The sequence below is a fragment of the Paramormyrops kingsleyae genome, chromosome 23 (assembly GCF_048594095.1).
Source record: "Paramormyrops kingsleyae isolate MSU_618 chromosome 23, PKINGS_0.4, whole genome shotgun sequence".
Taxonomy (NCBI): Eukaryota; Metazoa; Chordata; class Actinopteri; order Osteoglossiformes; family Mormyridae; genus Paramormyrops; species Paramormyrops kingsleyae.
The window spans coordinates 7,965,001-7,989,163 of NC_132819.1; the positions used below are offsets into that span (position 1 = coordinate 7,965,001).

The 24,163-nt window shown below is 46.7% G+C and overlaps 1 protein-coding gene across 12 annotated transcripts in view; it reads left to right on the forward strand.

Moving 5' to 3' along the window:
• Window positions 1–24,163, forward strand: part of adgrb2 (adhesion G protein-coupled receptor B2) — a 211,889-nt gene that overhangs the window by 157,694 nt on the left and 30,032 nt on the right. For all 12 annotated transcript variants that reach the window (XR_002840637.2, XM_072705364.1, XM_023832061.2 and 9 more), the window contains 6 exons: window positions 7,206–7,332; window positions 15,414–15,517; window positions 17,800–17,902; window positions 21,493–21,643; window positions 23,222–23,291; window positions 23,708–23,774. Coding sequence is in view for 11 of the 12 variants with exons in the window: in XM_072705364.1 (XP_072561465.1) it covers window positions 7,206–7,332; window positions 15,414–15,517; window positions 17,800–17,902; window positions 21,493–21,643; window positions 23,222–23,291; window positions 23,708–23,774 (622 nt within the window). In the remaining variant the exon portion in view is untranslated. The remainder of the gene's footprint in view (window positions 1–7,205; window positions 7,333–15,413; window positions 15,518–17,799; window positions 17,903–21,492; window positions 21,644–23,221; window positions 23,292–23,707; window positions 23,775–24,163) is intronic.

The following is a 24,163-nucleotide window of genomic DNA, read 5'->3' on the forward strand; positions in this document are numbered from 1 at the left end:
TAACAAATATTACATGATTATGCGATTATAATGTTTGTTATTATTATATAATATCTGTTATTAATGTCTGTTTCAGCTGTTAAGGGATGTTGGGATGTTAAGGTATACATACATGATGTTTATGAATGTTTTATGAATACTTAATGAATACATTATGAAGGTGTACTGGACATTTTATGAATGCAATATAGAAGCATTATGAAGATGCAGTTAATGTAAAGCGTTACCTAATATACTACATTCCTTTTCCTAGTTCTTATGGAGATCTGCACTGACGTGTGCCTCAGTCGGTTAAGGTGCTGCGTCTGCGACGGGAAGGTCAGCGGTTTCACTGTTAGGTGCCTGAGTTTAACCCCCAGTTACTCCTGGGACTATCTGACCCCGCTTTCGCAAATGTGTGTTGCATTTGAGAAAAACACCTGCTAAATGGATTAAATGTACATCTACATTATCTAGAGGCATTTTTCCAGTTCTTGTGGACTAGAATGAGGCTGAAAGTGAATAAACAAGCCAGACTAGGCTGGAGTTTTAGAAATACAAAGAAAGATCGCTGGGCTGGGCTACTCAGGAATGGATAATCACCATAGTACTAACTAAGTTACTGTACTGGTATCTAAAGACTGTAATATAGAAATATGAATACATGAAAAACACCAAGTATATAGTATTTTAGCTAAATTAGCCAAGTTTGGGGACTTGATATATTTAATACATAATATATAACTTCAGATTAAGGGCTTATAAAACATATTTAATTTCAGACTTACAAGTTTGTGTCTCCATAGCGATGTGTCTGCTGAAACACAGATAAATGGCTGGACTTGTGTACTTAATATTCCGTCATAGCTTTCAAGATATTTACTGAGAGCCGCTGATCCGAAGCAGAAATTTCACTAACAGCTCCGTGCGAAACATCCATCAACTGCGTCAGCCAATCAGAGCGCAGGATGTCAGACAGTGCCTTTTGAAGCAGTCCCCGGCGCGCCCTCGTCCCGGTATAGCGTGACGGAGTGTCACACTTTTGGCACGACCTGTCACACTAAAGGCGCTGACGGAACAGCGAGCCGTGCCGCCTGGCAGAGCTTGATGATGAAATTATATTTCGTTGCATCTTCGGCGCGTGTCCTTTAAATAAGAAAGATTCTCAGATAGGAACTAAAGGACGACTCGGAGACGCGGAGGAGGAGAGTTGTGGCGGGAGCTGAGGACCAGGTCGTCATTTGTCTTTGTTCTGCGGCAGGACGTCATTGGCAGTGGTACGTGGGCATGCTTGCTTGTTCCTGGCAAGGCTAACGGCTACCCCAGTCCCCCCTGGCTACGCCCACCTCAGCATGGACATGACCTCTAAGGGGATGTGTTACAGGCCGGATATCACTGACACTGTGCGATTGTAGGAGTGTCTCTGAATGGAGGATTTGTACAGCTTGTAATGATGCTGATTAATGGGGGGGGGGGATTATTAATCATCCCCACCACCCCACACACCCACAAGCTGTGGCATAAGCACAGCATATTGTTTGTCAGTGATTAACACTCCAGCAGTTCCTGCTTGGGCTGTATAACCGATAGGCCACACCACCTGTGTCTGTACTCTCATCCCCTGCCCCTCCCCTATTTGGTGCCCATGTCCATAATAAACTTGTTGGGTTCCCACTGTATTTACAGAGCCTCGTCTATCTCTGTGTGCCTGAGTTCCCCTGTAGAGGCTGGAGCTCACTGGGCCAGCTCTGTCTGAGGAGGGAGTGGGCAACAGCAGGCCAGCCCTGTCTGAGGAGGGAGTGGGCAACAGCAGGCCGGCCCTGTCTGAGGAGGGAGTGGACAACAGCAGGCCTGCCCTGTCTGAGGAGGGAGTGGGCAACAGCAGGCCTGCCCTGTCTGAGGAGGGAGTGGGCAACAGCAGGCCGGCCCTGTCTGAGGAGGGAGTGGGCAACAGCAGGCCGGCCCTGTCTGAGGAGGGAGTGGGCAACAGCAGGCCGGCCCTGTCTGAGGGGGAGCAGATCATGGCCCCGTCTGAGGAGGGAGCGGGCGATGGCAGGCCGGCCGTATAGGGCTCCTAGGAAGCAGAAGGCCCTACAGCTGCTTGGCCAGAGCCCTTGGCAGGGTCCAAAAGAGAAAGCATCTCGTTCGTTCAGAGGAATCGAAAGGACCCTCTGCACAAATTAGCAGGAGTGCAGTCTGGAACAGTTATTTTCATTAAGTGGCATAGCCAAATAAGAACACAGCCATTCTAATTAGGCTACCGCTTCATCCTTGGGTGCTGGCTGCTTCATTATTACTGGGTTTTGACCTTGCGACCGTTCACTCTGTATAGTGTAAATGCCAGTGTGACTCTTTATTTGGGTGGCACTGTGACTTGGTGAGTAGCACTGGTGCTGCATCATTCCAATGATGGGCCCATCACTGCATTCTATGTTTACATGCTCTCTACATGCCATCCAGTTTCTTTCTCCAGTCCAATGACACACAGAGTATCGGTGTCGGTGTGTGTGCGTTTTTGTAATTACTACATCGTGAGGACCATGGTTCCCCACAATATGAGAAAAACCTGTAACTTTTCACTGGGTTTGGCAGAAGAGCAATGAATTACTTTTGGTGAAAATGTGCATGTCGACCCCTAGTGTAACGCAAAATTACTGACCGAGCTCAGGCGTGTATTTAATTTCATTCATTCAGGCGTAATTCATATTCTATTGTTTAATATTTTGCTTGTTTCTTGATATATTCATGTTATGTCAGCAAATCTGCGAATGAATAAATTGCCCTGAAACTGTTATGCATTGATCCTGGACAATAGAGAACCGGACTCCTGAAGTTCATGGACCGAGACGGTCCACAAAGAAACCACTCAACCCTCAGAGGCTTCACTTCTAATTCAAGTGTGTTGAATTGTTTGCCATGAAAAGACTATTTTTTTTGTATATAAACGGGCCAGGTGTGGCACCAATGAGGCCAAACGGCCCAGTGCTGCACTGCTCTACAGTCATGGTGAAAAATATGTCACATGATGTCACAAAAGATATTGCCTCATTAGTCAAATCTTTTTATTGTCTTATCCGGTCAGTCTCTAGTGTTTAACACTGAGCCAGCAGCTAAATGATCTGTAACGCATCTTTTGCGTAATGAATATTTTACAAATAGTAATGGCACAACACTAGAGTCAGCGTGGCCTCCTGATTTCGCCATCAGTTAGAGCAAATCAGCAGTTTTTATAGCTGGATGCCTTGCAGGACCAGTTGTTTCTTCGGGCTACGAGGACCCTACCTGCATATTCTGGCTAGAAGGACCCTACCTGCATATTCTGGCTAGAAGGACCCTACCTGCATATTCTGGCTAGAAGGACCATACAGTACCTGCATATTCTGGCTAGAAGGACCATACCTGCATATTCTGGCTAGAAGGACCCTACCTGCATATTCTGGCTAGAAGGACCATACCTGCATATTCTGGCTAGAAGGACCATACCTGCATATTCTGGCTAGAAGGACCATACCTGCATATTCTGGCTAGAAGGACCCTACCTGCATATTCTGGCTAGAAGGACCATACCTGCATATTCTGGCTAGAAGGACCATGCCTGCATATTCTGGCTAGAAGGACCATACCTGCATATTCTGGCTAGAAGGACCCTACCTGCATATTCTGGCTAGAAGGACCCTACCTGTACATTCTGGCTAGGAGTTCCCTACCTGTACATTCTGGCTAGGAGTTCCCTACAGTACCTGCATATTCTGGCTAAGAGAACCCTACCTGCATATTCTGGCTAGGTGAACCCTACCTGTATATTCTGGCTAGGAGTTCCCTACCTGTATATTCTGGCTAGGAGTTCCCTACCTGTATATTCTGCCTAGGAGTTCCCTACCCGCATATTCCGGCTGGGAGGACCGTACCTGCATATTCCGGCTGGGAGGACCGTACCTGCATTTTCCGGCTAGGAGGACCGTACCTGCATATTCCGGCTAGGAGGTCCCTACCTGTGTATTCTACTATAATGCAGATGGACACTTGTGCTGTTTGACTGCGCAAGTTCCAGCACTTTCTAAACTCAATGTTTTCTCAGTAACATACTATTTTATTCCCCAATTATAGGACATACAAAACACAATTTTATTAACTTATTTCCCTAAACCATCTTCTAATGCAAGAGTATACTGTTACACTGATAGCCCATTATTCTTTGCCTTTAAGCAATCGATTAATAGAGCACTAAATTATTCTTAATTTAGTTGAAGCTGCCCTGTAATACTAAGGACTGTAAGCCAATAAGTTTAGAGTAAAGTGAAAGACTATTTCTTAATGTTTTCATTAGCGCAGGCATACCTTGGTATTTTTACAAAGAAATTGTATAATTAATTTGAGCCATATAAATATATATGTATTGCATAGAGTGAAGTATAGAAATAGACCTGAGCCTGCAGCCCGGATTGCTTGAAGCAGTTCACGCTGAAAGCTCATGACACTTTTGGTGTAGCTCAGCACTGAGCTGTGGATCTCGTCCCACCTGGTGTCACATGCCAAGCGCGGGCAGCCTTTGAGACTGCAGTCCTCACGAGTACCTGCGTTGTCCTAGAAATCAGCACAAGGAAACAGGGCTTTCAGCAGTGCCCGAAGTTGCTTAGACACTTTTAAAACTTTCTCTTGCCAGCAGGGGGCGGTCCACATCGGCCCGGTTAGGCGCAGGGCTGTCGCGCGATGTCAGATGCGGCCCAGTAATCTGCTTGCAGCTCAATCAAAGCTGATTATTTAAGAATCCAGCTGGAATGAAAACTGACACGCATACTGGGCTGAGCTGCCGTCTAGTAATATAGGAGGTGATATGACACATCCAGTTGTTATTGTCGAAATATTATGAACTGATAATATCTATGTCATCTTTGAGGATATTAAATTTTGATATTTTATGGCAAGTATAACTGTGGAGGAGAGATTATCTTTACGTTTAACGTTTCTCAGGTGTTCTGCTATATGTATGGTCCAATAGCAACTGAAAACAGTAATAGGCAATATTTTTATTTAATGAAACTATATTTAAAAATATGAAAAATGAGCATAGAAGAAATTGCACAAGTTTTAGAGTATTAGAATTTTTTTGCATTATCATTGAAATTCATTAGTGCCCGGGATCAAACCTGTGCTTTTATTCAAAGGCTTTGGGTATGCATATCTTATGCCGGGAAAGTCTAGTGAATTAAAGCACATCAAGTGAGAATTGTTAGAAAGTTGGCAGAAAACATTTGCACTAATTGTCACCATTTTAAGCTGTTTTTAAAATGAAAGGAAAGAAAAACAAACGAGAATAAAAGGCCTTGCAAAATAAGGCCCATTAGCTGCAGACGTGAGCCTTCCAGGACCTGGCGGGCAGTAACCACACCGCAGGAAGTTAACCTGAACCTTTACCATCTCACTCCAAGCTAAATTTCATTTGTGTTATTTATTAAGTACACAGAGGCAGACTTTTGACTTCCTTGTTAGTGTTTCTTATTGGTATAATAACGATTATTAATTTTACTCTAACTGTTTGGCTATGAACATCGATTTGAATGTATTTCTGTATTTGATACTGTTGTGTTCTGGCGATATCACCAATAGTTACAGTACTGTGAAAAAGTCTTAGCCAGTCGAAGAAAATGTTATCTGTTTACCTGGGGAGTAAGGCTGTATTTGCTCTGAATACGCAATATAACATTAGAACATATGCAGATTAAGAGTAACATAAAAACTAACAAGAATTTCCCGTCCTCCAAAAATTTGGCTAGAACAATGGCTTCAGGTCCCAAACCTCTGGGCGGGGACACCTTCTTGTTGCATTTCACCAACAGCTCAATTAATTAGTTAACTTGATTAGTTAAATAACTCAGTGAGGTATTGATCAGCCAAATGAGGTGTGCTAGCGGTCAAATCGAAAATACATGGATGTATTGGCTGGTTACTGCGGATACGGGGTGACTTTTTTGTAGGAGGTTTTGAAATGGCTAAGCTGACACACTTTGACAGACTAATTATGGTAGTTAGACACCAACATGAAGGTAATTTTTTTGACTGCCTATTAAGCACTTAGTGGACAGAGACGGGTGGGCTTATCACCTGGCTTGGGGGTCTGAATATGGAGGGGGAGGGGGGTTAATTTGGAGGGACGACTTTGAGGTCAGATAAACATCTGACGTGTGTTTGGTGTTTAGGCTGTTTGATAGTGGAAACCGCTGAGTAAAAGTGCTGATTAAAAACATTTTTTGTTCAATGATTAGTGTTTATATTAACAGAGTAAAGAGTCAGGTCAGTGTGTGCATAAGCACTGCCCACCCAGCACGGGGTGACGCACCTCATTGGCCCCATGGACGTAATCAGTCACCTCTGCTGTGCTAACTGCCATGCCCTCCCAACCCCCCCCGATCACTTCTCCATTGGTACAGGCCAGCCTTAACATCTGTTAGCACTTACTGCTCGCAGTATAATGAAACTACTAATGTCGTCGATTAGTAGTTCTGGATGTTTACATCGATTGCTTTCAAAGTCAAGTATCTCATTAGAGTTATTTTGAACAGCCTTGTTAAGTGATAATACAGAAGGAGGTGGAGGTGGGAGAGAAGGCAAAGGAGAAAACGCTGGCTGATTCTGAGACCATCTGTATGCCATAGCACTTGTCAGCACTGCTGCTTCACACCTGCAGGTTGTGGGTTTGAGTCCCCTGGTATGTTTGTCCTCCCCTAGGTTCTCCTGTTTCATTTTACACTCAAAAGTCCCGTTTAAAAATTGGCCATAATGCATCATCCTGTGCACTAGACTGGTTACCATACAGGTTATGCGCCCTAATCACCGGTGACCCCCAAATGGGGGGTCGCATGATTTCCACAATGCGTTTAAAAAAAATATATATATAACATATTCAGTTTTCACAATAACCACAACCAGTCAATTGCGATAATTCTGCCGAGGGCAACCAAGCCCTCACTCGGTGAGATCAGCCGAAAGGACCCCCCTGGGGGTGGAGGGCTGAAAAGTCATGGATCCCATGCCTAGGATCGGCTTCACACACACATACACACAGAAGGTGGATGGTTTGGTAATCACCAGTCAATGCAGCTGGGGGTTGGGGGCGGGGCATGTGATCAAGCCTCATTTCTGAGTTTTCCAGATAAACCTCTTTCTGTCTGTCAGTGTGTGCGTCCTCGTAACCCTCTGTGTGTCTGTGTGTGTCTCCCTCCATCCAGAGAGGCTGGCGTAAATGCATGGGACACCGAGGGCTGCCAGACACTCCCCTCTCCGGCGGTCCACACCAAATGTCTCTGCAGCAAGATCTCCAGTTTCGCCGTGCTGGCACAGCTGCCTAAGGACCAGGTACACCCCCCGTTACCGCGGAGACACCCAGGTTCCAGAAGGAACTCCAACATGTAGAAAGCTGGTCTAGTTTTACAAAACTCTGAGAACATATGAGAGGTTTCTGACTGGCTTATGTGCATCCTTGTCATTGGTGGGGTGGAGGATGCAGTTTTATTTGTGAGTATTCCTATAGAGACAAGGCTCTGGAGGCAGAGTGGATTCAGCGGCGGTAGGATTTTATGCTTGCAGATGTGGCTTTTGACAGTCAGAGACAAAGCTCTGGCAGTAAGGAATTGGGTTGTTTGAGATGCGTTTTTAATGGGTATGACCTGGTCAGACGTGTCACAAGTCTGGGGCGCTGGGGGCTGAAGACCCGTTTGAATCGGCACGAGCCCCAGATGATTCGTTTATCTCAGGTGTTTTAACAGCCAGGCTCTCAGTTTCAGAATCCCGTACATCACAGCAGTCCTGCTTCAGCTTCCCAAAGCGTTCATAGTGCTGCGATCATCGCATCATCAAAGAGGGACAATTTAATATGGTGGTCCTCAGACAGATCGGGTCTCTGGGCTACGCCCTGATGCCTTAAGGTCCTAACAATGCCCCTGCTGTGAAGGAAGATGGAACAAAACAGTAGCTTTTTGTTGGGGTTAGTTACGGGGCATCAGACAGACATGTCAAATTTGGGAGGATATATTCCTTATTATTAATATCATGCAATGTTTAAATTCAAAATTTAAGTGCCTGAAAATCTTAGTGCTATGCAGAATGTCTTTATTTCGAAGTAGCTGACTCTGAACTTGGCGGTGACTCGCAGTTTGACTCCCTGTGGTGTGCGCGTGTATCTGCTTGCTCATGCCTCTGTGCACTTTCACTGTAGCTGTGGGGTTCTACATATGGGCAGCGGGGGTGGGGGGGATTTAGTAATGCGGCAGATAAAGCCATGAGGTATTCCTTCAAATCGGGACCCTCCTCTTCTCCGTTAATGGATATGCAGACACTGTGGTGAGTAGCATCCTGTCCGCGCCTGCAGTCTTCCCCCAAAACACACGCATGCAGAATGTGGCTCAGTCGCCGTCATTCTGGAAAAGCACACCTAAAATTACTGCTATTGATTTGCATGAGGTGGGAGGTGGGGGGTGGGGGGGGACGGGGGATGGAAAATGACCCTGAACAACAAACTCTGCGAGGAAGCTGGGATATGAGTGAGGGATGTGGCGAGAGATGGAGACAACACTTTGGCCTAATGCCATGTGGGCAGAGGACAGCGTGAGCGATGGAGGGACAAAACGAGAGGAGGAGATAGTAGACTGAAGAAAAGTATGGAAAGGAGGAAGAGTGAAGGAGACGGTAATTGGAGAAGGAGTGAGAGTGAGACCGTGGGAGAGTCAAACAGTCAGTGAATAAGTGTAAGTTTGTAAAGGCCAAGCTGCAGCCTAATTTGCAGTGGCTCTGAACAGGAAAGCCCATCTCACCTGCCTCATGTACTGTACAGACGGCCCTGACATCAGCTGGCGTCTGGCCTGAAATCCGTAGCATTTCTTAAAATATTGACTGCCCAACACGCTGAACATCTACCTAGAATGTGCAAGAATCACTGTGGACAGAATCCGGTTAAAGACTCGTAGCTGCCTGCCTGCAGTCTGACTGCGATGTTTGAATTAAAGCTGCATGCCGCCGCCTTCGCTGACTGAGCCGCTTTTGTTAAAAGCCAGGGACTGGTTTGAACTGGCTGTGACGATTCCATTGTAAATGGCCTAAAATAATCCTGATACGGGGAAGAAAATGAGGCCACGCTTTTCACTCTGCACTATCGATGCAGTACTTACACATGATTGGTCCGGACGTTTACATGGCTCACCGTTTTCCATTTTACCCAATTCAGTAAATGGATTTATTTGCTGCAGAAATGTAGGTACTTTGTTCTAGGATACGAGCTTATATGGGTCTGCATGGGTTGTTTTGTTGTTCTTTAATCTCTGGTCCATCTGCTTGCTCCAATGAGAGTAAATGATGAATGACAGTGTTACCAAGCAGCTAAGCTAAACTCCATAGTAGACTGGACTTACAACGAATGTGCAGGCAAGGAGTCCATAAATACTACCATTCTAAGCAGACGTGCCCAAATTTCCAAAACTCACTCAGTCTACGGGTTACAAGAATAGAACAAATTCATAAGTAAGTACAGCCAGTCCTGCTACAACGTTACTAATGCATTCCTGAGAACATCATAATAAATATATACAACAAAAACTTATTTGCATTGTACAGTATATACACATATACAATGGGAAAAATAGGGTTAGGGGAATGTAACCACTAAAATTAGTAACTTAACAGAAACAAAATGAATTGAATAATCAAAACAGTGATACCAGTAGCCAATAATGTAATTATTTGCATTTTTAATAAGAAATAATGACAGTAGCTGTCATAAACATCTCCTATGGGTTTTTTGGATTGCCTAGAAACCGTTTCAGCCGAGCGCACCGAACTCGCAGAGTTGTTGATTGTTGAGAGTCGGGAGTCATGAGCCCCGTCCACCATGTACCCAGGGAGGCAGACAGAGTAAACACAACAGAGGGGCACTGACGGCAACAGGGCTAGTCTACGAAAAGCAAGTCAAAGTCAATTTAAAAAGGGTTATGTGCTTTTTTACATAATTTGTCAAATATTTTCAGAATTTTATAATCTAAAACTTTGACTTGTGAAATGCTTGGATGTCAAAAAGTTCAGTTACTTCTTTCAGATTTGAAGATCGGTTCAACTGATTCACTGAAAAGAACCAATTTCACAAATCGGCCATCACTGTTCACTTGGAAAACTGTTTTCCGTACAAGTAGTGTTTCCCGCTGAGATCGTATCACTTCGTAGTCCGTGTAGTGCTCTTCTCTCCAACCAAAATCTCGCAGATACAAATGCAATTCTGCTTTGTGTTGCACTTGGATACTAATATATCACTCGCGTTAGAACAGACTCGCTGTGTGTAGCAAGCTTACTGCACCGTTTCTGTAATTTAACAAAAATTCTCTATTGGATTACATGAGGAGTAAGTGAGATTTGGATCCCGACACTGTAAGATATGATGATGAAGTCTGACTTTAGGTCATTGGTGGTCTCATCTCAAACAACAAAAAATGGACAGAGTGAGTTTCGGAAATTTGCTCTTCAAATGTAGATTTGGTTGGGCAAGAGAATTTCCCCTAGAGCTGTTAGTGAGAATCAGGATGATTTCGCTTAATTGTTCGCTTTTAGGTCTTATTTTTCAGCAGGGGTCAGGTTCACCCCGCCTACTTTCATTAGCTACTAACCATTTGCTGTTAGCAAAGGGACCTAGATCTGGATTAACTGCAATATCACCCATTAACTGTTAGCTGTTAGCAATCGGTTGATGGCCATTAGCAAAGGTTGGCTGAACAGTGACACGGGTCATACAGATTTCCCAAAATGCTCCCCCAAACTGCACATGAAAGTAACATCGTTTGACATCCTCCTGACCAGTTATACGTAAAGAAGACGAGAATTATTCTTTCTGAGGAAGAGTTACAGTCTCTAAGGGGAAAATGTTGCGTTAGTAACCCTAACACTACATTTCAGGGAAAGGGACAGGAATTAACCTTGTCTGACAAAATAGGGTTTCTATGAATATGGTATCACTGTTTTGATTATTCAGGGTTTTTACAGTGGTGTCAGTATCGGCTCGTACCCCTGCTTATTTGGCAAGTTTGTGAGAGAGGTGGTCCAGATAGCACCAAGTTAGCAGATATGCAGTAGGGATAGAACAGCCGCTCCCTTTGGACTGTGGAATAGTAACCATCAGAATCAACTTTATTCAGCAAGTTCAGCCCGTGTACAGATTTGTTTCAGTGTAATGATAGCGTGGGCAACTTTGTCAGCGGAATGGAGTGAGATTTTCAGTTCGAGATAAATCTGCACACACATACACACGCATTTACATGTACGTAACAGTTTTATTACCATGTAAATAGTCTGGTTTGCAAATTACCCCAACGCGTTTGATGCAGCTAATTTTAGGTTTATAATGGACTAATATAGATTTCTTGTGAGTCTGAAAGCATGAATGTCACGCCAGATGCGTGTGAGATGACAAACCTGTAACTGGTCACGTCAACATGAAATAAATTGCAAGAATAACATAACATAGAGTATTAATTTACAGTAGAGCAGTAACAAATCAGCAACATAGAGCATACATGAGTACGCAAAAGGAGATATTTAGATAATGTGCAATGGAACACAGCACCCAGAACATTCTAATGCAGAACATGATGTCCCGATACAAGGTATTACCAGGTGGGCACAGGGATGAGAGCAAACAGTCTTGCTTTAGTGACCTCTTTTTGTGCTGTTGTGTTAGATGAGATCTGCTGAGTCAGCACTAGGGGTCATCACTGGCCATTATCCTGTAATACCTGCCAGTGCTGGCTCTTCGTGCAGAACAGCAGATATGCCAAGAGAAACTTCTTGAGTGGAAGGATGGGCACACACAGAAGGATGTGGATGTGACCGACCTCTGGCCCTCAGCCTTGCTCAGTGCTGCCACCTGACACCGTGATTCACGTCCCAGGGAGTGTGGAAGGAGAGCTCACCGTCGAAGACTGCCACAATAAGTAGGTTAAGCTTTCTGTGCTCCCCCCCCCCAAAGTGTTCTCCTGTGATCTGAAAGGCTACGGTCCCCAGGGGAGGTAAAACATCGCATCGCTGTTGTTTTTACATGATCGAGTGCGGAGGTTTCCCAAAATGGGTGCAGTCTCATTGTTAGTATGAATTCCTAATTTGGCTGTTTGCCATTTTTCTTCAGCAGAAATATGCTCCCATAAAACAGGTAGTAAATATTCAACCTCATCTCTAAAATGGCATTTTCTGCAGCCTGAATTTACTTAATTGGCTTGGGTAGTATTGATATTCTTTGCCTATAGAAGGTTTTCACATATGTCAGCCAGCCTAATTATCTGTTAACAATAACTGAGCCCAGTACTTTAAGTTTCACAGTGTTTCTGTCATTTTAGCTTGGTTCCACACAGTCATGATCCTTCTGACTCTAGTAGTGGTTGACGGCACTGGAAGACCCTCTCTCCACCTGCTTTTCATTAACGACTCATCAAATGGCACCATTATCTTGCACATTAAGCCCGTCGATCTGCAGCCATCAGTGAGAAATGGCTTCTTCAGATTTTCTGGGCCCTATCACTGTAAAAATTTAATCGAGAGGGTCCTTTTATGTACATACACAAGACTGCTCTCTTGCTGTACTGGAAAATGTCCTTCTCCAAACCCAGTCTAATTGCTAACATTAACTGTATATTTCTTTCTCGGAAGTTCTGGATTGTTCAGATACCACATCCGCCCCCTCTGCTGCCAGACACAGGTATATTTGATGGACCGTTATGAATTGAGCATAAACAAACTGGGCTCCTTCCCCTAGCTCTCATGTTGCTTTCTCTTGATGAAAAGGGACCTCCGTCTACGGTTGGTTGATTAAAGTGGTTTTTTGGTTTTCATTTTGTTTTCTTTTTCCAGTTCTCTTCCCTATATGGTTTTTTGATTTGAGATGCTGGTGCAGATTGAGAGAGCTGGTTCTGCTCTTGCCTGGCTGCATTAAATGCTCATCAGATGCTATGCGGTCCCATTGTGCACTGGGAGGGTGGTCCCTGCCGAGTCGGGCCAACAGCCCGAGAAAACCGAATCTGACAGGGTGGGGGTGGGATGAATTTCGACATCTGTGTGAGGGTCAGACGTGGGACTGTGAAAATACACCGGCGACGTTCCATATTGTGCCAGACGAATCGCTCTGGTCCCACTCCACAGCTCCAGATGAGGAGTGTCAATCGTAATCAGAGCACAGCGAGCAGATTATCTGCTCCGGCGGTTGTAAGTCATCCTGCGGCTGCCTGTCCCTCGCTGCTGTCGCTTCTGCCGTTAGGGCTAACAGGCGACACCAAAGGTTAACATGGATCCGCTCACGCTTTTGTAAATCAAGGTTTTCTTCCTTTAGCATCCTTCTTGGTGACCTTGGGCCGCTGTTGTCGAGGGGGAAGAAAGCCGGCAGATTCATTACCGAGCGTGAATGAACCTGTGGTCTACGCCTGCCGCATTCAATCACGCGGCATGTGCATGCCGGCCCGGTTATCCGGCGCTAATCGACCGCGTGGTCGCGCGGAAGTCAAGATTTCGAAGAGTTAATCTGACTTAAGCATGTGGGATTTTAACAGAGAGGCGAAGACGTTTCGGTTCAAGGTTGGCCCAGCATCGGTGCAAGAGAGAGAGCCATGCTTCACGGTGGAAGATTTTATGGCTTAAAAAAGTAGAGTACGTGACGCCCTGGCCATTTCCCCCGGGTACTGCGATCTCCCCCCACAGTCCAGAAACATGCCGAGGTGAATTAAAGTTACCAAATTGTTCATAGGTGTGAATAGTGTATGGCGTATGTGCCCTGCGATGGGTTGGTGCCCCATCCTGGGTTATTCCCTGCTTTGTACCCCTAGCTTCTAGGATTGGCACCAGACCCCTGCAACCCTGCATATGACAAGTGGTTATACAAGTAACATATGATGAAACGAGTTGAAGTGTGGTCCCGCATGCCAGGCTGCAACGCTTCAAGTGGAATGATGAGCGATGGGAAATAAATGGTGTTGCTTAATGCAGTGGAGTTTGGTGAATCTCATCACACACACGCGCACACTCCAACCCAACCCTCGCGGGGTGCACTTAAAATGCTGGGATATAGCCATTGATCGTAGGGGTGATGAATGCTATAAACTGGAGAGTGGAAAGCAAGGGCAGGGCGAGCTGTATACCAGCGTAAGCTGTGAGTATATGACAGAAGAGAATGAGCATTATGGGAAAAGCAGCAGCTTTATGAGCAACCGTGAACGCAATTGCTTTTATTTCCTATTTAAGCTGTTTATCTGGCATCTGAAAAGAGTGCTTTGAGGGCAAAGTGTTTTGATTTCATCAATCTGTTCTCCGCCAGAGATGGTTCTTCGGCGCAATCCAAATATCCAAATAGATGTCATCCTTGTTGAATAAACATGGCCTGTGATATCTGTGCTCTGCCTCTCAGGGTGCTCTTGAGATCACGGAAACCATCGGGTGCCTCAGAGCAGTGAACAGGGCTTACATCTACGGCTGGAGAGCTAGAGCCCCAGCAAACAGGCAGGACAGTACAGGAGGATGAGCAGAACCACAGCTGTAGTTCATCTGTGTAGTCAACCTGAGCGCGATGGCATGTGGCGCCAAGGTAACAGTCAAAGGTCACAAAGTGAACAGATGGAATGGCACTTAGTACAATTTGTCACACTTCATCAGAACCTCATGCAATATGTACCAGTGTGGCAGAAAATTTTAACTGTGATATTTTGGGATATTGGTTTCTACATCACCCTGCTTTGACATGTAGGTGTGTGTGTGTGTGTGTTATGTTGTGCTGTTTCTTTAATTGTGTGCCACAAAGTAAACATATTTACGAGATGAAAATGTCGTGTAAGACTGTAATGACAGAGCATGGTAGGGAGAGTGCTGGAGTCACACAAATCGGGTAAATAATGACGACCATGACCGTCCTTCTGCTGGCCTCCTTAAACTGAATAGATGCAGGGGGGAGTTAAACGTGGGGTGTTACGGGGCACTGGAAGAACTGGAGCCACTGGATCACCTGCGGGGTGGCAGGGGAGTGAAAGTGTGCAGTGCCGTGGTCTCACCTCACCTGTCACTCTCTCATGTCATGGGTCGGGGGTCACAGGTCAGAGGTCATTCTGGGCCTGTTTCTCAGAGCTGAGAACACCTGCTCTGCTTCCCTTATTCGCGCTGTGTACCTGTAAGGTGTGAGCGCTTGGACTGTTAAAGGCACCTGTTTTAATTTCTTCTTCCCTCTCTCTGTCCCTTCCCTCATCCTCTCGCTTTCTTCCTCCTCTTTCCTCCTCAATTCCTCTTTCTTGCCATTCCTTCTGGCATCTTCTTCCCATTCCCCTTTGTTGCTGTGCTACCTCCTCTCCTCTCATCCTCTTCCTTCATCTTCCTCTCTCATGCTCACTCCTCCTCTTACTCCCTCTCTCCCTCCCTCTCTTTCCTCCTCCCTGCAGGAGGTGGGACCATCCAGCATGCCGTCGGTGCCCCTCATGGTGGGCTGTGGGATCTCCTTCACAGCCCTGCTCGTCCTGCTCCTCATCTACGCCGTCTTCTGGAGGTGCGTCTCACGCTGCGTTCACTGTGCCGATCCTGCCCATTACCAGTGCGCTAACTTTATACCGCCTGTCATTCCCATTCCCTGTGTCCGGGTGGGGGGGGGGGGGCACATACCCTTCAGCTGCTGGCCTGTTTTGCTCTGACATGTAAAGTGTCCTTTTTGGAATTTGCAAAAAATATATATACAGTTATTACCAGTCGTTACCATCGGAGAGGCACACTGCAGTTCAGATCAGTGCTGACAAGTGTACCAGGTCTCCGCAGGATACCGTGAATCGAGGTTGGGTTCAGGTACTTGTTCTGTCCCAGTGGATTCTGGGACTGTGCCGATTTTGTAACTGACCGCGGGCATGGTTGCTTGCGTGAGGAGGTAGTCCGAGCTTCAAGTATGTTCGTCAACGACAGGGAAGCCGGTATCTTCGAGGGAGACGAGTGCATGATGCATGATGCACATTTACCGATTTCCCCAAGCTTACATTACGATTTAGATAAACACAGATTTTATGAGCATATGAAAAGCGAGGCTGTGGCTCATTAGCGAATGGATGCATTATTCATATAAGATGTGATCCGTTTGCACGCCTGTTATGGATGTGTAGGCGACTGCTATGAGACCAGCTTCTCTATATTCTGCAAAAGGTTAAGGTCAAAAAGCATTAGCATACTGTTTCAGAAATGCATGCATCAAACACGTTTGTACACGTGCTCTGAATGTTTAGATGGTTGTTTAGTCACATTACTGTGGCCTTTTCATGTCTTTACTATCTTTACATGTCTTTACATGATCATATTGTATATAACTATTCAGTCAGAGAAACATCATAATGGTCTATTAGTCATTTTCGTTGTGTTTTGATATTATTTTATTTTCTGTATTTGTTCATTTTTCTGACTCTTCCCTGTTCCACTCCTTCTCTTTTTCCATTCCTCTGGCAATTCCACTTCGCCCAGAGTTGGCTGTATGTCCAACTCATGGCCCCCACATAATCCTACATGCAACCCCCCCCCCCCCTCCAGGGGGCCATGTGACCACAGAGATTCTATCTCTGCAACATCCCTTTCAAAGATATTTTGAACAAACTCTATTTCACGAAAAAAATGTTGATAGTAAATTGAATATAGTGTAGTAACAGTAGCACGATGCACTGTTAAAAAACACAAAATAAACTACATAGTCCAGCGTTAGATTTTTTTTTTAAAACCACACAGTCCAGGACCCAATTAAAATGGTCATATGACAGACTTCTGAGGGTGGAGCGGAACATGAGCCAGTCCCACACCCGACACCATAGGAGATTTTTATTATTTCCTCTGAATTTTGTTTTCAGGATCGAGGCTGGGCTTCGTGTCGCAAATCGATCTTATCCTGTTTAAATTCTCCAATATAATTCTGAATTATCAAAAGGAAAAATAACTATCTGTCCATTAAACAAGGAAGGCCATTTTAATTCCTTTACAAAGACCTAAAATAACGGACATCCTTGCTAAATATTTTTGGATAGCTTTTCATGGGGAATTCGCTAAAAGCATAAAGCGGAATTGGCAGCAGCGAGGCCGCATGGGCTCCAAGTGCCCAATTAGTTCTAATTGCGTACAAATGAGAGGCGCTTCTGACGAGCAGGAGTGCTGTGTGAGAGCCGGGTGGTGCCGCCACGTAGGCAGATGGCGAGAGGGTCACATGACCTCACTCCCAAGTCCGCGGTGAGCCTGCCAAGCCCTCTGCTGGTGTCGCCATGACAACGGCTTTCCTCTTATTTCTTTGTGGGTGTGGGCGTGATCAGCTGGGCAAATGCCACACCTTACGCTTGCAGCAAATGCTTACTGTATGTGCATGAGGTCCAAGTCTTGCTGGACTGGCCCGGATCTTAGAAGAACTTAACAGGAAGCGATTGACCATTGGGCACCGCTGACATCTCTCTAATTGAAGTTACCACCATGGCAACCGGGGCTTATGGGTAAATCTTAAGTGCCTCAGTTCTCCTGCACTCACTGTAGATCAATAGCGTCGTGTTACTATTGCCTGATGATGTTTTCGCTGTCAGTCCCCTGGTATACCTCAACTGGTTGAGTAAGCACTCCATACTGCCAGTAAATCAGCATCTGAAACAGCCGTGTGACTTGGCTCAATTATGACTTCAGGGTCAGCATCAGTTCATCCACAGCGAGTCAGTATTAACTGTTGACCAACCGTAGGAACTGCCGTGTTCATCAAACCTACCACCGGCACTTTGGATCATTCGTCTGCTTTTTTCTCTGTGTCCCTTCGGCGTCTCTTTTCTGCAGGTACATCCGTTCTGAGAGGTCCATCATCTTGGTCAATTTTTGTCTCTCCATCCTGGCCTCCAACGTGCTGATCCTAGTGGGACAGGCCCAGACGCTCAGCAAGGTGAGAGAGCAAAACAGAAATGCTTTATTCATTCCCGTGGGGAAATTCCCTCTTCACCTATCCCATCTTGCTCTATATGAGACACACACTGGCGAGAGCAAGCTTGGGGGGGTCAGCCAATGAGCAGCGCCCCTGCAGCAGTGGGGGGGGTAAAGGGCCTTGCTCAGGGCCCCAGTGGTGGCATCAGTCTGCTGGTCCTGGGATTCAAACCAACGACCTTCTGATCATAGACACTAACGCGCCAAGAAACACCCTGCCACTGTGAGCCTGACTCTGTGAATGTGTGTGGGTGTTTGGCTGTGTATTGCCCTCTGTGAATATGTGTGTGCGTGTATGCGTGGGTGTTTGCCTGTGTCTGAGAGAGACAGAGGTCATCTTCCTCCCTTCACACCGTTCGATCGCGAGCTCCCTGCCCACACAATCTCACCATCCAAAGGGCTGCTCCTTTTCATAGCTGGCCTGTTGACGTCGGCACCTGTCCAGAAGGCGCGGGGCTCCCGCTGTCACGTCTTTATTCCGGGCGAGCCCACCGGCCGCTTACGTGCGGGCAGCCGCCCGCCATCGCTAACAGGAAGCGACAGCCTTGACGCGGGGGAGGGCTCTGGAGTCATGGTGATCGCGGCGTGACCCCAGCCCAGCAGACTGCCTCTCCAGGCAGTGGGCTGCAGAGTGTGACGAGTACGGAGCCCGGCAAGGCGCTGGGAGACAGGCAGGAGGAGCGCAGCGCCGCGTGCAGCCTCTCCCCATGTGTCTCTCGGTTCCTCTCAGGTTTACCGTGACATTTCCCCAGCTTGGCCAGTCCTGCCGTGCCTGCTAATCAAACCGGGCCTGCCTCTTCATGCCGTAGAGGACCGGGCATGAGCCACACGTGGCCCACATGCCAGAGGAGCACTTGTGGAACATCTAAGCTCTCCCTTCATTGCCCAAATGCTTAATTTTTTGGCAATTTCCAAATTCAGCCCACATTAGCTTTGGTCAGGTACTGTACTGCCCCTTCCAGATGATGCTTGGAATCGCCCCGACAGACGTTCGCTCATATTCAAATTTTAATTGAAGTGTCCAGCACTTATGTTGGTGAGGCAATTAACACAATGAGCAGGACAATTAGGAAACAATTTAAAAAGACAGACATTTGAAATGCAGAGCAGAGTGTTTATGATTTGGTCCCTCTCTGGCTGCAGTGTTTCCATACATAATTAGGTTGTCCCAAACTGTCTGTATTCATTAGAGCACGTCTCTGTCAGCAGGGTTTATAAACACCCACACTGGACATTATGGTCTGTTTTTATCATGTTCTGCTTAGACTCTCTTGAACTAGAAACGGCCTTCTTGTGATCTATAAAAATACTTGGTTGTTCAGCTGACACTTTCTATCCAAAGTGACTTTTGGAGCAGCTTGAAATTTCGCTTCAGCAAAACACAGAAAGTACAAAGTACAATTCTTAAGGGTTCTGTGACAAGGTCTGTCCTGGGATCAGATTCAAGGCCGTTCAGGTGGCGTGTCTGCATCCCTGCGCTGCCCGCTGCCCTGCTACTGGGTGTCTGTGTGTTTGCCGGCTTGATGATACAGTGGCTTTTGATTGCCGTTACAGATAATTATGGAAAGCGCCGCACTGTCCTTGGCACGCATGTGCGTGATGTCGTTTGCGTGTGCCCACACATACAAGCCAACCCAATTCATCCTTGAATTGCTAGACCTTCCAAAACAATGGCTGGCAGCTGTTTTATAAATATGCATACAAACAGAAGAGACTGAATGAATTTACCCCTTTTGATAGCAGAAAAGCAGCTTGCTGTTGGCTGGACCGACTGAGCCGCTCGGTTAAATGTTCTGGGCAGCTGTGCCTTCTGACTGAATGAGGCGAAACTACGGCTGTTTGCAGACGTGAAGTGCTTTAGCGCGGCTGCTTCGGCGTGGAAAATGCCCTTGTTTGATAAACGTGAAATCCTTTTGTCTCAAAATCTACTCCAAACGATTTCTGTCGTTTTATGTCATCCGAGGGTGGCATAGATAGGCCATTTCGGCACAAAATGGGCACTATCAAAGGAGACATCCGGAAATGGGGACATTAAATTGGAATAAAACGCCGACCTTACAATGTGATAGCAGCTTTGTGGAAATGTGTGCAGTTTGGTAATGACTTCATACACACATTATTAAATGTTTATTAAAACGTGTGTATTTAAACTAAATATACATTATAAAATGCTTCATTGCAGAAGGTGAGAGTGGAGGCTTAACAGCAGACTCTTCATCACTGTATTTTTAAACAAAAAAAAGAACCATTAAATATCCCCCCCAGCCTGATGCTACATTGCTAGTATCCTATATGCGTTTGGCACAGGTCGAGCAGGCGAGTGGCTCTTGCTAATCAGATCAGGACATTTTCCCCTTATTTGGCTGCATCCATTACTTATTGATTAAAACGACACTGCCTTGAGTGTTCGCAGCCCTCGATGGCTCTGTGATCTGTGCCTCCTGCACAGATGTCAGCCGACTGGACATGTGCTCGAGGCCCACGGAATGCATGTGAGGAAGCGGAAGCCATGTCTTTGGTCTGATTACTTTTGGAAAACTCCGAGATCACAGACCCATCCATCCATCTCCTGTAGCCGCTTGTCCCGTTCAGGGTGGTGGGGGGTCAGGAGCCTGTCCTGGGGGCTGCGGGCACCAGGCAGGAGGGGCAGCAGTCCTCCTGTTACGAGGAGGTTGGTTGTAAAGCCCCACCGTTCGGGACAGACTGAACGGATAGGCCCGTGTCGGGCTCGTGATTTTCAGGGATGATTTTTTTGTTTGAGCAGTTTAGCTTGTTTTTAGACTAAAGGTTTATTTATTATGTTGTCCTCCCCCAAACAAAACTCTCTCCTACGCCATTGGCTCCAAAAGTGCCCCCCCCCCTCTGCATTTTTTTCAAAACATATGCCCAAATTTCACAGTCAGTGCATGTTTGTGTATGTGACCATAACACTGACATTGTTGCAGGCGTCTTAAATGTGATACGAATGCGCTTTTTCCCCTAATTACTGGTGAGCAACCGACAGTTTTATTCAAAGTAACTCGTATTTCTCCCTATTTATACAGCCTTAATTACTCTACTTACTGGACTTGCAATTACTGATGTATCCGGCTGTACAAACGAGTAAAAATACGGCTCCCTCTGAATGGGAGTAGCAGATATGCAGCGCGCACTGTAATTACTGCATCCTCCATTTAGTCAGATCCAGTTTGGACGGCGTGACCATGATCTCCATGGTCAGCACTGCTGCCAGGAGGTGCCAGTGGTCTGGGCATGTCCCATCCAGAACCTTCGCCCCCCTATGGTCGGTGCTAGAATTACTCTGACATGCGAGATCAAGATTTTCACGGGGGAGGGGGGATGGTGAAGGTTAAAGTTAGCAGTTTGTGAGGGAGGTTGGCAGGGGCAGGAGGATGGTGAGGGTTAAATGTTGTCAACTGGGGGGGGGGGGGGTGGTATGGCAAAGGTTTCAGCTGTTGAACAGGAGTGGTGTTTCAGGGACACCTATTCCGTACCCCCTCGGCCCCGAGATTTCTGTTCACAGAGATGCTTAACACCCCCCCCCCCCCACAGGGGCTGTGCGCCATGACTGCAGCCTTCCTGCACTTCTTCTTCCTGGCGTCCTTCTGCTGGGTGCTGACGGAGGCGTGGCAGTCCTACATGGCCGTCACCGGCAAGATGAGGTCGCGCCTCATTCGCAAGCGCTTCCTCTGCCTTGGCTGGGGTAGGACACCCGCCGCTAGCATCTGCACCACCCCCCATCACCCCCTTCCTGAAATTATTGTTTTTTTTTTTTTTTTAAAGAAATTCCGGATCCGAGACAAATTATCTCCCAGAATCCGGCTCTCTGCTGGCAGTGCAGTGCCAGTTTCCGTGTCAGCGGACACTAATTCTTAGCAACATGTTCCTTCGCTTATTTTTTTATTCTAATGGCATTGTTGTTTTTTTCTTCTTAAATAAGTAATGTTCTGTTACATAATAAAGGTGACTCACTTCAGATATTGTTATTTAAAAATTGGATCACAAAAAAAAAGATATTGTTATTTTACTCTCCAGAAAATATTTTGATTATATAGCCTCTCCTGCCAAGTCAATCGCCAGTTGCTCCTTAACTGTACGATTTTGGCCACTGGTGCAGGCACCTGAGTCACAGTGCGGCCGTCTCTATGGTAGCATCCTCCCATCTCGGCCAGTTATGGTGTGAGTCATGGGCATCGGGTGGGTTGCTCATTTTTTTTTAAATCGGAGCGTAGCGTCTCTCTGCAAAGGAGCATCCTGGGAGATATTTCAGCACTTACCTCAGCTCCCTTTATTTATTGATCAAATGGGCGGATTTATTAATTCAGCGATGCCCTCTGAAGGTCCGCCATTAAAAATGGATTATGTTTCTCGGGGCTGAATGTTTCGAAGTACATGTATGGCAGCATTATCAAGGCTTCACGTTAGGAGAAAAATTGTGCTCGACATGGAAATGCATCGAGAAATAAGGCATTGCTGCAAAACTGTTTGATGAGATAGTAAATTATTTATTTCACGCTAACTGAAACCCTCTAAAACACACAGCTTGAGGGGTACTGATGAGGAGCGCTGGGAACGAAAAACCAGGCTTGTTCGCTTGTTTAGCCTTAATTTCGCCAAGTTTTCACACTCCTCTCTCATCAGTTCATCGCTGCATGTTTGTGTTTAATTTGCCGCAGTAATCAGCGCCTCGCTAATAAGCATACAAGGCGAGCCTCGCAAGTTTCCACCCAGGTGCAAAACAGGGGGGGGGGGGGGGGGGTTGTAGCTGATGAGCCTAATTAAGGCGGGACACCAACGCCTACGTGATTTATGGTGTCTAGCACCCCCACCCCAAATGCCTCGGGGGCAGAGAAGCTGGAGAAGCCAGCCTTACGCTGGAGGTTAGTACCGGGGGGGGGGATCTTGCTCTGGGGGGAGTCTCCCATTAATATTTTTTGTTCCTTTGTGTAGAACCAATTACCCAGGGGTTTTGGGAAAATAATGCCCAGACCGGCATCATCATGCACATCAGTAGGGGACAGTCCATCCATGCATCCTTTTTGACAGTAATGGCAGTGCCGCCCCCCACCCCGGATAGAGTGCCAGTCCATCGCAGGGCGTATAAGTGCACAGTCTCACACATTAATATGTATGGAAACGCAGTGGTGTTCCTCTGGGCATTTGGGTATGTTGGGTAGCTATCAGTATTTGGACTGTGTAAGTTTGGGGGGAGAGAGATGGCACCGTACCAAACATTTCATCCGTTTGACTCTCACCTTCCCTTCTTCCTGCTCTCCTCCAGGTCTCCCGGCTCTCGTCGTGGCTGTTTCGGTGGGATTCACCCGAGCCAGGGGCTACGGCACCCCCAACTAGTGAGTGTTCCCCCCACTGCATCAGCGCATTCTAGGATTACCCACAATTCCCCTCTGCCCAACTCATCAACCACCTCACGTCACATGACAGGGCCCTTCCAGAAGGGTTGCTGGCTACATGTCATGTTTGCAAAGCCTCGTTTAAGGCTTATGTCCGGAAATGTGACTTAACTCGGTTCAGTTCCAGTTCAGTGACGTAGGGTGTCCTGCCGATGTCGACGTCACGTGACTATGACTGGATTTCGATCGTGTCTACGCTGTGACCAAAGCCGCGGTTGCACCTCCGCCTGCCCTGGCTGTGACTGCCAATGTGCTGTGACTATAACGGTCCGGATTGCAAAACTAGCTATGCCTGGCCCCGAGCCTGCGGCTGCCTCAGCGTGTTCGGACTAACCCTGCCCCCCCTGTGCCCCCAGCTGCTGGCTATCCCTGGAAGGAGGCCTGCTCTACGCCTTTGTGGGGCCTGCTGCCGTCATCGTACTGGTGAGTCACTCAGTAGTAACACCATCCTATGATGCATCACTTTTCTGTCGGCGAAGATTTGAGGGCGAATAGTCAGAGCGGGTAATTCTTCAGCGTCCCTGCTAGCAGTAGCTCTCCCCCCCACCCCTGACAAATAGCACTGCCCTATTTCTCCCTGTACTGGCGGGGGGGGGGGGGGGACAATGGGCAGTGGGGGTATTGGAACCAGTGGTTTGCTAGGTCGGCGCTCCTCAGAACAAGGCACCCTGACTGATGCTCTCCTGTAGCTCGGCAGTCACCACTGCAATGCACTGCGCCTCTTGCCAGAGTGTGTAGGTGTTCCCCAGTGCGCTCGTCTATTTATGCATGTAATTCCCAGCGAGAGCTTTGGGGAGACGCTGCACAACAGA